This window comes from Anoplophora glabripennis, unplaced genomic scaffold (genome assembly GCF_000390285.2).
Source record: "Anoplophora glabripennis isolate ALB-LARVAE unplaced genomic scaffold, Agla_2.0 scaffold187, whole genome shotgun sequence".
NCBI lineage: Eukaryota > Metazoa > Arthropoda > Insecta > Coleoptera > Cerambycidae > Anoplophora > Anoplophora glabripennis.
Genome location: NW_019416381.1, coordinates 306824 through 320114, shown reverse-complemented (window position 1 = coordinate 320114; position 13291 = coordinate 306824). Strand labels below are relative to the sequence as shown.

Below are 13291 nucleotides of genomic sequence, written 5' to 3'. Positions count from 1 at the left end.
TTAGGAATCTTGTCTGTAGATATCCTTTGCATACCTAGATTTTTGATATCAAAGAATACTGATAGGATTTTAGGACACCTTTCTGTGAACTTTTCTCATTTTTCCGAGGTGGATCTCTTCCTTAGGTCATATTTCCCAACTTAAAGTACGTTTCTGATGGCAACGACAGGCAGTGGCAGCAGCACTAACACCTCGACTAAACATGAATATTTTCTATAAACGTCTGCCTGATGACACGACAGCGTTATGTATAATGCTTTGCAAGTATTGGGAAGCNGGCCTACTCAACCACCAGAGCTAAATCTACTGGATTATTGTAGTGGCTTTTAAAAATACATAGGTATCCTTAGTTCTAACATTTTTTACTCTATTATAAATGTTTTTGGCTAATTCAATAAATTTTTGAATTTCACTGTCAAGTATGTGTTTTTATATTCATAATATTTAAACACACCATTTTTTATTTTTATTTAGATAATTATTAATTTTAAAATTATAATGTTCACTAATTATGTATTAATTATAAGAAAGCTATTTACTAGATATTGCTGGTGCAATTCAATGCTTGTTGGGGCATGCAGCCCATGATAATGTTGTTTCCTGCAATGTCAGTTAGGAATCTTGTATGTGAGGTTAGATATCCTTTGCATACCTAGATTTTTGATATCAAAGAATACTGATAGGATTTTAGGACACGTTTCTGTGAACTTTTCTCATTTTTCCGAGGCGGATCTCTTCCTTAGGTCGTATTTCCCAACTTAAAGTACGTTTCTGATGGCAACGACAGGCAGTGGCAGCAACACTAGCAGCTCGACTAAACATGAATGTTTTTCTATAGACGTCTGCCTGATGACACGACAGCGTTATGTATAATGCTTTGCAAGTATTGGGAAGCATCACATGCTGTTCGAAGACAACTGCCGAAAGCAATTACCACTTATCACACGGATACCTGTGGAAACCCTTTCATAAAACCACTGCTGTTGTTAGCCACTGTCTTCGACAATGTAAGTGTATTTTTATCTGTAACAGCTGTACACTTGTTCTGCTTATGACACACATTTTATTTTTTAAATGGCATATTTTTAAGCTGATATTTTCACTTTCAAGAATTATAACAACGTAACATGCCACATAAATAATTATTGAACTATCAAATAATAAATAAACAAGAAATTAGTTTAGAATTATTAGTAATAAACATTGTTCCTACACTGAGAAAAAATACACATTTTTATAACAAAATATATTATTTATTTAAAATTCCTTTGGGTGGTGCAATTACATACGTAATAATATAAAATATTTATATTAAAATATATATCGAAGCAACAAAGAACAGATTCGGAGGAGAAAAATTTTGAAAAGTGCACATTCATAGTGATAATTTATTTAAAAGGTCCTCCAATATTCCAGTAACTTCTACCATATTTGGTCGTTTTTTCTTCTCTTCAAGGCACTTGAGAGATATTTTAAAAAGTTCATCAGCAAAATTAATTCCACCTTCTTGCCACGAACCAGTACCATGGTCTAATAAAGGTATTATGTCGTCGTTTTCACATTTATCCTCAATATGAGTAACCTAAAGAGGAAAACAAAAATTAAAATAGAAAAATATCACTTAGCGTTTACTAAGACAGTGGCAGCTGGTGATAATTAAAATTAATGGAAAATTGGATTTACTGTTTATTATTTCCAGCTCTAAATAGAAAACTATTGTGATGAAAAAATTTAAAACGAAATTTACAAAATAAAATAGAGGTTATTGTTTACCGTTAATCCAAGTGGGAGCAATTTTAAAACATCGGAACACACAATCTGTGTTTAGGTCTAAGATCTATGAGTAAATTGTACAAATGACATAAATAATATAGACTGATTCAAGACACCACTCTGAAATATAATACAAGTATAAAGAAACGATATACCATTTATTATAACTGGTGATTTTGTACTATACAAAGTATAGTCTTTCCGATCTCAATTGAAGATCAAAGAGCTAGTATGTACCAGGTTCAGTTGCTACGCAACAACTCGGCATTGAAATATTTGAAAAATTCGTTCCCATATTTATTTAATCATACCCATATACAGGTCTGGTCGAACTAAACGTGGAGGTGGTAGAAATATATATGCCCAGTTGAAGAAAGTGCGGGCAAACGCCGCACAAGCACAGCGTTACTGGCCGACCAGCCATAAATTTCAGGTGACAAATTGCCTAGCAGTGCAGCAATGCGGAATTATTTTATTGTTGATTATTTTTATTTTATAACTTTTCTAACCTAAACTAACAATCTTTCTTCATTCTTTCCTGGCATGGATATGTTCATACCTTCCCGTTGGTTCTTGCCGAGCAGTAATATATTTTAATGAAAATGTAAATGTTTTTTGATGTCAACCAAAATTTAATTGTGGATAATCCGTGCAATGTCTAGAAATTTGTGGTGACACGTTATTTTGTTTTTGTTCAGTAAAGACCGTATAACATCATGTTGTGGCTAATACCATTGTATAAGTAAATGCTAATACTCTTTTAATCTGCAGAAGTTGCAAATATTTTATTAGCCTATTTTGAGTAAGTCGACATTTTAAACAAGTAAAATATGTGAGAAAATAAAGTATAGATAGGTACTTAAAATAAATGTACCTAAATTGCATTTTCAATGATTTTGTGCATGTTCACTGTATTGCCCCGTCCCCTCTTATGTAAAAAATAAATGTTTTGATTATCCATGTTTTCCAATTATCTGTGCCACGTTCGGTGCCGTAGATCACGGATAATTGGGGTTCTACTGTATGTTGGCCAAATGAGCATATAATAGAAATTTTCTACACATGCACAAATTATTATTTTTTACTTTTATCGGAAAACTTTTTTAGGGGCGCCTATGAAACTCATTAAATTTTATTGCTAGGCGTTTTTATTCATGTTCAACTGACTTCGGAAAGACTATAACAGGGGTGATAAATATTTCTTTACTTTTTTTAATACTAAATTTAAAATAATACAAATACCCCAAATATATAGTTTTACACAGTACAATAAGTATTTCACTGGACATACAGTAGCGCCCACTGAGTTAAAGAAAATTAACAACAGTTCAGGAGTTAAATTGCCACTCTCTCATTGTCAAAATTTCATTTTGTTGTAGTTCACTGCAAGAATTACTCGTTTGCATTTGCAATATTACCAAAAAACTGATGTTCGTGAGAAGAATTTTGATTTAGGTTTTATAAAAAATAGAAACACAATTAAACAAGGCATACAGAAAAGTATTTTTAAATAAACACTTCCACGCAACCACTTATACTCCGAATACCATTCATTCTGAAACTTCCGAATGTACACTTTATTTTTTGACTTTCCCCTTTTTTCCACATCGACAGAAGGCATAGGTTTCTCGCAATTTAAAAAATCCCTTTCGTCCTCAATTTTCCATCTGGAAAATGGTGTTTCCAATAAAATACATACCGGGTCATACATAGGAAACATTTCTACAATTTTGATACAAAAGAAATATTAATTAATTAACAAAGAGCCGCTATAGTCACATGCTGGGCGACGTATCGTATAAACTGTTTAAAGACAGGTGATGGGCGATGACGATGCTGCTTCAATTTCCGCGTCACTCGTTCCTCCATGTCGTAGTTTACTCACGTGTTGGCCGCCTTGTTGCCATGACAACCGCCGTAAACAATGCTACAAGGTGAAGCAGAATACAAACTGATTTTGATACGCGTCACTTTGCTTATACTATACGGTTGATGTTCGCGCTCAACGACGGCAATGTTTTTTTAGAAGGCGGTCACCGTGCAACTATTCTGTTTATTTCTGCGTATAAAACAACCAAACATAATACATTTTCAATATAGAATTATACCTAAATTATAAAATTTATATAAAATTAAAAATAATTTTAAATTGCACAACCAAACGGAAATTTTAGGTGAAGGGGTGCATCACTTGCATCATCTGGCGAGCCGCCACTGCAGAACATATTTTTATATTTATAATAATGACATTTTAAGATAATAACATGGACAAAAATCTTTAACAAAATATTAAACCCCACAAATAAAAAAAGCGTTTTCCTAGATGACAAAACAAAAAGAAAACAAGTGCAGTATGTGTATTTCGTTTGGCATAACAGCGTCTCGCTATAACTTTTATGATGACATGCTCACTGAATGTGATAGTGAGAATATTAGTGTAACAATAATAAATAAAGTAGTCTTTTAAAAAATATATATTTTTGAAATTAATTTTACTTTTAAATTAATAAACAGTTAAATATTATTTTTTCACCAGTAGCCATCGTAGTAAACATATTTATTTTTATATATTTATTTAGTAAAATATCAACTCACCAAATCACTTCCGTCTCTAGTCTCATCCATGGGGGGCAGAGAAGTTAGAAGCTCCAGCAAGACCACTCCAAAGCTGAATGTATCCAGCTTCACAGAAACATCGCCTCTAAACGCTTCTGGAGCCATGTAGGCTGACGTACCGAACACCGTAGTAGCCGTATTTGTGTTCTGACTTGGCGACAATTTGATTAATCCAAAATCGCCCAACTGCAAAAACAAAAATATTTATAAAGTAGATAAAAATAGCTTCGGAATGTTAACCGTTACCTTTGGGTTGTTCCTGGAATCAAGAAGAATGTTTGCCGATTTGATGTCCCTGTGAATCAAAGGTGTAGAAAACGCCGTGTGTAGATATGAGACGGCTCTGGCGGTGCCCATGGCTATGCTTAATCTTTCTTTCCACTGGAGCTTGTCTTGTATTACCTACAAAGTTTATAAAAGGATAATAACACTAGTGGGTAAGATATAACCTATAAATTATGTCATATATTAAATGTCATTGCTATTGGCATGGTGCCTACTAATGTGTCGATTCTATGCGGAATAAACTACATAACTAATGGTATGGTGGGAAACAATAACTCCACAGGCTATGCCCCACCTGGCATAGAATTACACCCCAAATATCTAGTAAATATCTAAATCGCCAGACATAGAACTTACTAGTTCGGATCAGATGACCAACAAAGGATTTAGCTATTTCGATGTCTATTTACAAACATGTTTTGATTGTGGGTGAGATATAACCTGTAGAGCATATGTATGTCATATGTATAGTATGTCATAGTTTCCCACAATATCATTAGTTGAAAATCAAAATACTTTAAATGGAAGTACCTGTAGTCTGTCTTTGAGTGCTCCTCCTGTTATATATTCATACATTAAGCAATATGTACATCCATCGCAAGAATAGCCAAGCAACGACAACAAATTCTCATGCTTATATTTGCTGAGAACCTCAACTTCATTCCGGAACTGCTTAGTGACAGTATCGTCGATGTTAACTACCTGCACATCTTCCAATACCAATTTTTTTACGGCCACAGGTCTGTCGAGCAATCCAAGCGCTAGGAAAACGGAGCCGAAAGCGCCAGAGCCTAAAAACCGACCATTCTCCTGCATACTTCTGTAAGGTTCAGGATTGAAGTTGTTTGTAGCGTTTTCCAGCTCACCGTAAGTGAAATGTGGCAGAAGAGTGTTGAGATAAAGATTGGGTAAAGGCGATGTGCAGGGCCGTGATTTTGTTGAATTGTCGGAGGAATTCTGTGAACTGTTTAAAGTAGTCGGTAACAAGTGTGTTGAAATATTCACTGAAATACTTTTACTTGGACTCGAGGCGCGTGATGTGAGTGAGAGTCCGAGTGCTGATATGTTTGGTAAGGACACTTCGGAGATATTATTTGTACTTTTCTGTAAGGCATCGAAGTCAGGCACGAAATTGACACTGTTTTCCATATGCACACTTCCACTTTGTCCAGTCACATTCAAAATAGATATATTAGGCAAAGTTTCGAGTTGGACACTATTGTTCAAAGCACTCAAATTTGGAATGTTCGGCTCATATGAAGATTCTATATTTAATTCTGGTAACTCTTCTGAACTAGTACAATTGCATTCTTTGGTTAGCAGTTCACTAAAAGCAGGAACTTCTTCAGAGGTGTTCTCTGAGCTTTCTCCACTGCTCACATTGAGAGATTCATTCATCATATCGAAATTTGGTAAGTTTGACTCTGACACCCCATTAAGCAGCTGAGAAATCTCAGGTCTATCACATTCAATCTCATTGATGCTACCACTTGACACCGTCTCTGATGAAAATTCTATCATATTGGACAGTTCCGGTGATTCGTTAAGTAATTGTGATATTTCAGGCCTATTTTTTGTTTCGTTCAAATTTTGGCTGGTTGTTGACTGAGATCCTGTCGAAAATTTCATCATATCAGAGTCATTATTTATGTCTGAATCGATTCTTTCCCTTTGCACGACGAGTGGCACAGAGAACTGTGGTTCATGATTGTCTTCATCGATATCGGGACTTATAACTATTTGTGGTATCACTGAAGGCACATTTTGATGTCTAGCCGCCTCCTCGGAATTGGTTCTAATTAACATCAACGCAGAATCAAGGTAACCGATTTGATCCAATGATCTTTCAACCTCTTCCAGATGATTATCCTTCTGTTTTGCAGGCTCAGGTAATACTATTGAGATCAAAGCTTCTGGGCCAGTGCTTGGTCTTTGAGGTTTCTCCTGTTTTAGGAGATCCACAGCAATGTAATCCGCAGCTCGAAACAATTTTGCTTTTGTTAAGAGGTACAGCAAATGACCTAGAGCTGGTCTGACTCTGCCTGATGTACCCCATTCGTCCAGCAATATTTCAGTACAAGCTCTCCTGTACTTTTCCGAAGCATTCTCTATTAACCTAAAAAAAAACCATTGATAAACCATCTTTTTAAAAAGTTTTAAAAGGCATTACTTAAAATGTTCCGAATTATATTTGTGGGGATTATCTAGGGTAACATTACACACGAAATTAAACTTTTCCAGTGTCTTTGGTATGATTGACATTAGTCTCTTCCACAATTCATGAGTTTCCAGTATCTGGGCCAACTCCCGTATGTATCTTGGGGAGAGTTTTCTAATTTCCAGTGAAGGATCCATTTGTCTTCTGTTTACAGTCATTACATCTGGATTATATCAAAAATGTAGGCCAGGCACCTAAAGGAATTAACAAAGTAAACATTTAGTGCTTCCAAATTTTAGTTTTCAATGCCTTATTTCTAAACCATAATTTCAGGAACGTTTGTGTAGTTTAAAATCAAAATCAATTGCTTTAGATAGAAACAAATTATGAAATAAAGGTTATGTTTCAATTTCAATTATTGTAGAAGAGAAATTCGTCTGTGGCAGAATCATGGCAGAATTTTATATACACAAGGTCCAGTAACTTAACTTTACAACTAATTTGCATTATAAAATTATATATTATAGACAATTAATTTTATGTTTATGCACAAATTTAAATGTCAACAATGTATTTACGAATGCAAAATCCAACTATAAGTTGAGACAAATTTATTTATTTTTATTTTTTTATTACGATTTCATAGGAATACTAATCGTGTCGTGTCAGTACTGTCAGTAGTCAGTGTCAGTAGTCAGTACAGGAAATTTTTCTCGGAAGCAGTCTCATAACGAATGGTGAATTTCAAATTTCAGTAAATTTTTTCCTTGCGAAATGATTACACAATCGACCTTGTAAATGAAAATGTAAATCTGTGTTATGGTATGGTTATAGTATTGTAAAAATTAATGCAATGTTTCGGCGGTAAATTGAATATTACAAAAATAATTATAAGTAGATAAAGCTTGTTTACGTTACGATTAAGCAAAAGGATTTTTGATAGATAACCATAATAATAAAAATGAGATAACTGTTTCATCATTTGCATAGAAATTTATTATTATTCAATTGTGTAATGGTTACAAAATAACATTTTTGACTTTTTTACTAATAATCCGCAAAATAATACGTAAAATCAATATAGAGAGCAGTACAAAATACAGGTTAGGATATGGAGTTTTTTATCGGTGGTGCTGCTGCAGTGGGTGCTGGGTTCTTTACAAATCCTTTGGAAGTGTTAAAAACTCGGATGCAGTTACAAGGTGAACTAAGGGCCAAGGGACAACACGCGGTATATTATAAAAATGTACTTCATGCTGGTTACATAGTGGCCAAGAACGATGGGATTTTGGCCCTTCAGAAGGGATTAGTACCTGCTCTTTGGGTACAACTGGTTTTAAATGGAATGCGATTAGGTGAGTAATTGTAATTACAAAAACAAAATTTCATCACATTCACAATTGAGAAAAAAATAAATATATTTTTAGTCTGCAGTTTCTTTACAATTACATGATTGTATATATGGTTGTCTATATGTCTATCTACATTTGAATATAAGACAGAACCGTCTGCACAATTTTCCTCCCTTATATTTTTTGAACAAAATTGTTTGACTACATCTTTTTATATTCCAGGATTTTATAAATTTGCCGATTCGAGAGGTTACGTAAGAGACAAGGAGGGGAATATAGTGTTTTACAAAAGTGTACTGATCGGTGGCTTAGGTGGAATTTTGGGTCAATATTTCTCTAGTCCCTTATTTTTAATTAAAACCCATCTCCAGTCTCAATCTGTTGCAGCTATTGCAGTTGGACATCAACATCAACATAAAGGAACCGTGAAAGCATTAAAGAATATCTATTTACAAAATGGAGTATGTAGTAAATTAATTTATTATTTCTTTATTTGAATTTATTCAAATAATTTTCCAGGTAAAAGGACTTTTTCGCGGGGCTGTGGCATCGATACCAAGAGCCTTCTTTGGCTCGATTTCTCAATTAAGTTCTTTCGAATATGCTAAACAATTTTTATATACATACGAATATTTTACGGATAAACCTCTTTTGACGTCTTTCTTAGGTAGCATGGTTGGAGGAGTAGCAATTAGTGTTGTAATGACTCCTTTTGATCTCATATTGACTAGGCTATATAATCAACGTAAGTTTTATTTTACAAATAAAATTTTTGCGGGAAATGAATTCATATTTTTTAGCAACCGATGCCAGTGGCAAAGGAAAACTGTATCACAGTTACATGGACTGTGTGGCGAAAATCTACAAAGCTGAGGGATTGTCAGCTTTTTACAAAGGTGTAGGTCCGATGTACCTCAGATTGGGGCCTCATACCGTACTGTGTCTGGTTTTCTGGGATGAATTGCAAGCACTTTACGACAAATATGTTCCTAGGCAAAAAATTACCGAATAGCTAATTGTTAAATGAGAAATAGTATTAAATATGAGTTATAGTTTTTAAACAAAGTTTTCTATACAGTTAAGTTTAGTTCAAAATGTTGAAAAACATTAACTTAAATCAATTTATACAGGATATTCAGTAACTACGGGTATGAGCATATACTTAAAGAGATGATTCTACTCTTAAAAGTAATGCATTTTTTTCTCGGAAATAGTCAGCGGTCAGTGTTATCGACTTGGAACAAGAGGACACTTAGTAAGATTTTTTAAGAATTTTTAACACTTGTTATTAAGTTTTATTTAATACCGCCAATACTAAATCAATTTTATTTACAATAAGGGTCATTTAAGCCCTTTAGAGATTAGAATGTTCATAATTTTTTTTTCATAGGTGCAGTGTATTATCAATATCTAATAAATATACCATACCAAAAATTAATATAATTTAATAATGTTAATATTGGATTTTTGAAAAAGTGTCAGCAATTTATTTTTTATGAGTAAATTCATGCTCAATTTTTTGCTCATAATTTGCAGATATTGTGCAGGTATTTTAAACATATACAGGGAGTCTGGTCATGAGTGTATAGGGCAGGTCAAAATAACCCTAGTTTGTCGTATAAATTTTTTTCCTAAAGTGCCCCTTAAGGGAGATACAAAGCCCCAAATGGTTACCCAGTGTTTACCTTTTTAGTTCTAACTTTTGAACTGACTTGTATAATTCAATGAAATTTTAATATTTTATGTAGGCCATAAAGGCTCATAAAGCCATACTAGGGTAGATGTTTTACACTGTCAAGGAAGTCAGTAACGGACTTGCCACCACACTCGTTGGGCCAAAATGTTGACAAGTGTAATTTTATAGAGCTGAAAACTGAATTTTTAAATACTTGGGTCATTCTTCTTTAAAAAAAGGTACTATACATTTGTTTTGATAAAATTGGCCGTTTTCGAAAAAATTCAGTTTTTGTAGAACACGTCATTGTAATAATAAATCAGAATTCTACAATAAAACACTAGTCGTTTTTGTCATTATTGCCAATACTTGTAAAAATTGTCTGATTGATTGAGTATACAAGACTAAATAATGGAACATTGTTCCTATAGAGAATATGCTGACATGCATCTAATTTATGGACAAGCACTCGGCATTGAGGCAAGAAGAATTTGTTCTGACACATTTCCAAATTGACGTTTATTGCACCGAAGAACAACTTTTGAAAGAATTGATCGTAGTTACGAGAAAAAGATAAAAAAAAAATTTAGAGGCTTGTGTATTTGACGTCAGTTCATACCAGGGAAAACCTGATAAAAAGAATAACACACCATTGCAACGAAATTGAGAGAATTTTGGAATATTATTTCCAGTACAACGAGAAAACATCCGACGGATAAGGAAATGTATAGAGGCGACCATTTCGAAAATCTGCTGAAGTAAACAAGAAGAAACACAGCTTTTTTTTAACAGCCTTGCATTTAAGTGATTTAGAAATGTATCAGAATAATTTCTTCTTGCCTCCACACAATTACCGAGTGCTTGTCCTTGTCCATAAGTTAGATGCATGTAAGCATTAATGAGATGTAATAATGTCAAATTTTATTATTTTAATACGAATTATTAGTTGTGATGTTATTTGAATATTATTTTGTTTAAATAACATGCTAATAAAATTTATAATTAAATAAATTAATGTTTGAACGTGTTATACAAAAACTGAATTTTTTCGAAAACGACTGATTTTATCGAACAAATGTAGAGTACCTTTTAAAGAGGAATGACCAAAGTATTTAAAAATTCAGTTTTCAGATCTATAAAATGATACTTGCCAAAATTTTGGCCCAACGAGTGTGGTGGCAAATCTGTTCCTGACTTCCCCGACAGTGTAAAACATCTACTGTAGTATGGTTTTATGAGCTTTTATGGCCTACATAAAATATTAAAATATCATTAAATTATACAAGTCGGTTCAAAAGTTAGAACCGAAAAGGTAAATCGCTGGGTACCCCTTTGGGGCTCTGTATCTCCGTTAAGGGTCACTTTAGGATTTTTTTTTCTGACAAACTAGGGTTAATTTGACCTCCCCTATACACCACCGAGAGTATGTCATATACTTACCAGACACCCTGTATAGCGTTACATATGTATCTCTTGTTAGCAGTGAGTGGGGAAGTTCATAAACAGAACAAATTAATGTCGAGTTGAAAATACATTGTTTTTCCTCATAATTATAATTCACATTGTGTGTAAAAAATTCAGAGGTAAGTAGGAAGTCAAAATTGTAAGTTTAAATAAAAGAAAAAAAAGTTAAAATACATATATATATTTATAACATTGAAATCTTCTTGAAACTTTTGTTTAATATTAGAATATATTTATTTTCTTCGAAATTGGGTTCTGGTGTGATAGTCGGTTAAAAAAAGGATAAAAAACAGCAGCGATTTCTTTCTTGATGTTTCGCTCCTCATCAGGAACTTTTTCAAAAGGCTTTTATTGTTAAAATTGTTATAATTAATAAATTAAAACCCAAACAACAACCATTTTACGTTAATATTTTAAAAACATGCATCAATCGTCATACAGTGGACATATTTTCACATTATAATATTATCTTTTTTCATTTTAAATTTGGAAATGGCCTGCATTGTTCAATTTTTTTTTTTTTTTTTTTTTATCTTTTTTTAACCGACAAACACCAGAACCCAATTCCTAAGAAAATAAATATATTTTAATATATATATATTATTTATTTCCTGATCATACTCGTATAATAAGACCAGTAAACTACAGTTGATAAAAGTTTATGATTAAAAAATAATTAAATGATGTTTTACCTTGCAACTTAAGACTATCAACAAAATTGTGTTGATTAGATTCTTTGGGTCCATTGCCATTCTACTGGAATTGAAGTTACAGGATGAAACAGATTAGAAATCCCCCATATCTACGTTACTGAATCATTTTTAAATAGTAAACCTTTATGAAAAAAAAGAATGTAGTTTAATGGTCTTATAATATTTCTGAGCTTTCATCAATAATTTTACTCATTTACAAATATTTTGATTGTCCATATACCTATTACCTTGAATTTTCTATTTGCACATGTTATAAATCATCCTGTTGAATTATATGTTTAATTTCATTAAAAATATGCTGTAATACAGCATTTTATTATTTTTTTAATTGTTTCACATAGGTATGTTCTACTTAAAATTGCCATTGTCACAAGGGATATGACATTGTCAAGTCAAATTTTATTTTATTTTTTTAACTATTTTTAGGTAGGTATTTAGAAAACATGTTATATTTAAATTAAATTGATTAATAAAAAGATTTACGCAAATTTAATTAGTGTACTGTTTTAATCAAGAAAATCAAATTTAACATTTCATTTTCGTCAAGAAACGAAAATAAATGATACTTTCGTATCGAATAAGCCAAAAACTAATTTTTACAATGAACCAGTTCGTTATTGAAAATTATCTGGGATTTTAAAATATTATATGGCTTCTTAAATATTCACAATTCAAATAATTATGCACCATATGTCCTAAGAAATAATACATACGCATATAGTGGAAATGGAAAGCTTCAGACTACGAGAGTATTCCACACCTGAGTATGGTTTAGTATAGGTACAAGTACTACAAGTTTCAAACACTAGACTGCTCCTAAACTTTAAATCTTATTTCCTAGAATATAAATTTCAGTAGGGACTGGTAATATGTTATAATTAAAAACTGTTTTTTTGTTGACTAAGTTTTTTTTAATAGTAAAATAATGGTTTGATTCTTGTAGCCCTTGAATTTTTCCAAAAATGTAGTGTAGTTTAGTATACAGGGCTGGAAAATCCACATGGTCCATCTGCTTTTACATGAGAGCGACAAAGTAAAGCAAAGAAATCCGTGCGATAGACAAGGATGGCTATAGTGAAGACGTTTCATAATCTGAATAGTCACCGCCCGTTTCGGGTTAGAAGTGGGAGTGACTATTCAGATTATGAAACGTCTTCAATGTAACCATCCTTGTCTATCGCACGGATTTCTATGACTTACTTTATCGCTCTCACGTAACGGCCGATGTACCATGGGAACTTTCCGAACCTGTATA

The 13291-nt window shown here is 32.8% G+C and overlaps 2 protein-coding genes across 3 annotated transcripts in view; one reads left to right on the top strand and one right to left on the bottom strand.

Moving 5' to 3' along the window:
• Nucleotides 1–1269: 1269 nt before the first annotated feature.
• LOC108906727 (probable LRR receptor-like serine/threonine-protein kinase At2g23950) overlaps nt 1270–13291 on the bottom strand; it is a 20964-nt gene continuing 8942 nt past the window's right edge. The window contains exons 1-6 of one of the 2 annotated variants that reach the window (XM_018710069.1): nt 7322–7411; nt 6845–7086; nt 5206–6790; nt 4636–4791; nt 4369–4575; nt 1270–1582 (exon numbers count right to left, since the gene is read on the bottom strand). In XM_018710069.1, the coding sequence (XP_018565585.1) occupies nt 1376–1582; nt 4369–4575; nt 4636–4791; nt 5206–6790; nt 6845–7050 (2361 nt within the window). In that variant the 5' untranslated portion in view covers nt 7051–7086; nt 7322–7411 and the 3' untranslated portion in view covers nt 1270–1375. Of the gene's footprint in view, nt 1583–4368; nt 4576–4635; nt 4792–5205; nt 6791–6844; nt 7087–7321; nt 7412–13291 lie in introns of those variants that run through there. The other variant, XM_018710070.1, reaches the window with a different exon arrangement.
• Nucleotides 7805–9622, top strand: LOC108906728 (solute carrier family 25 member 35-like). Its single transcript, XM_018710071.2, has 4 exons — nt 7805–8187; nt 8407–8645; nt 8704–8929; nt 8985–9622. The coding sequence occupies exons 1-4, from the start codon at nt 7944–7946 to the stop codon at nt 9194–9196; spliced, it is 921 nt and encodes a 306-aa protein (XP_018565587.1). The 5' UTR covers nt 7805–7943; the 3' UTR covers nt 9197–9622.

Excerpts from the sequence above, each read along its gene's own strand:
- LOC108906728 (XM_018710071.2), top strand. The coding sequence starts at position 7,944 with ATGGAGTTTTTTATCGGTGGTGCTGCTGCAGTGGGTGCTGGGTTCTTT. Across the intron at positions 8,188-8,406 it reads TTTAAATGGAATGCGATTAG|GATTTTATAAATTTGCCGAT; the intron begins GTGAGTAATTGT and ends TTTATATTCCAG. Across the intron at positions 8,646-8,703 it reads ATATCTATTTACAAAATGGA|GTAAAAGGACTTTTTCGCGG; the intron begins GTATGTAGTAAA and ends ATAATTTTCCAG.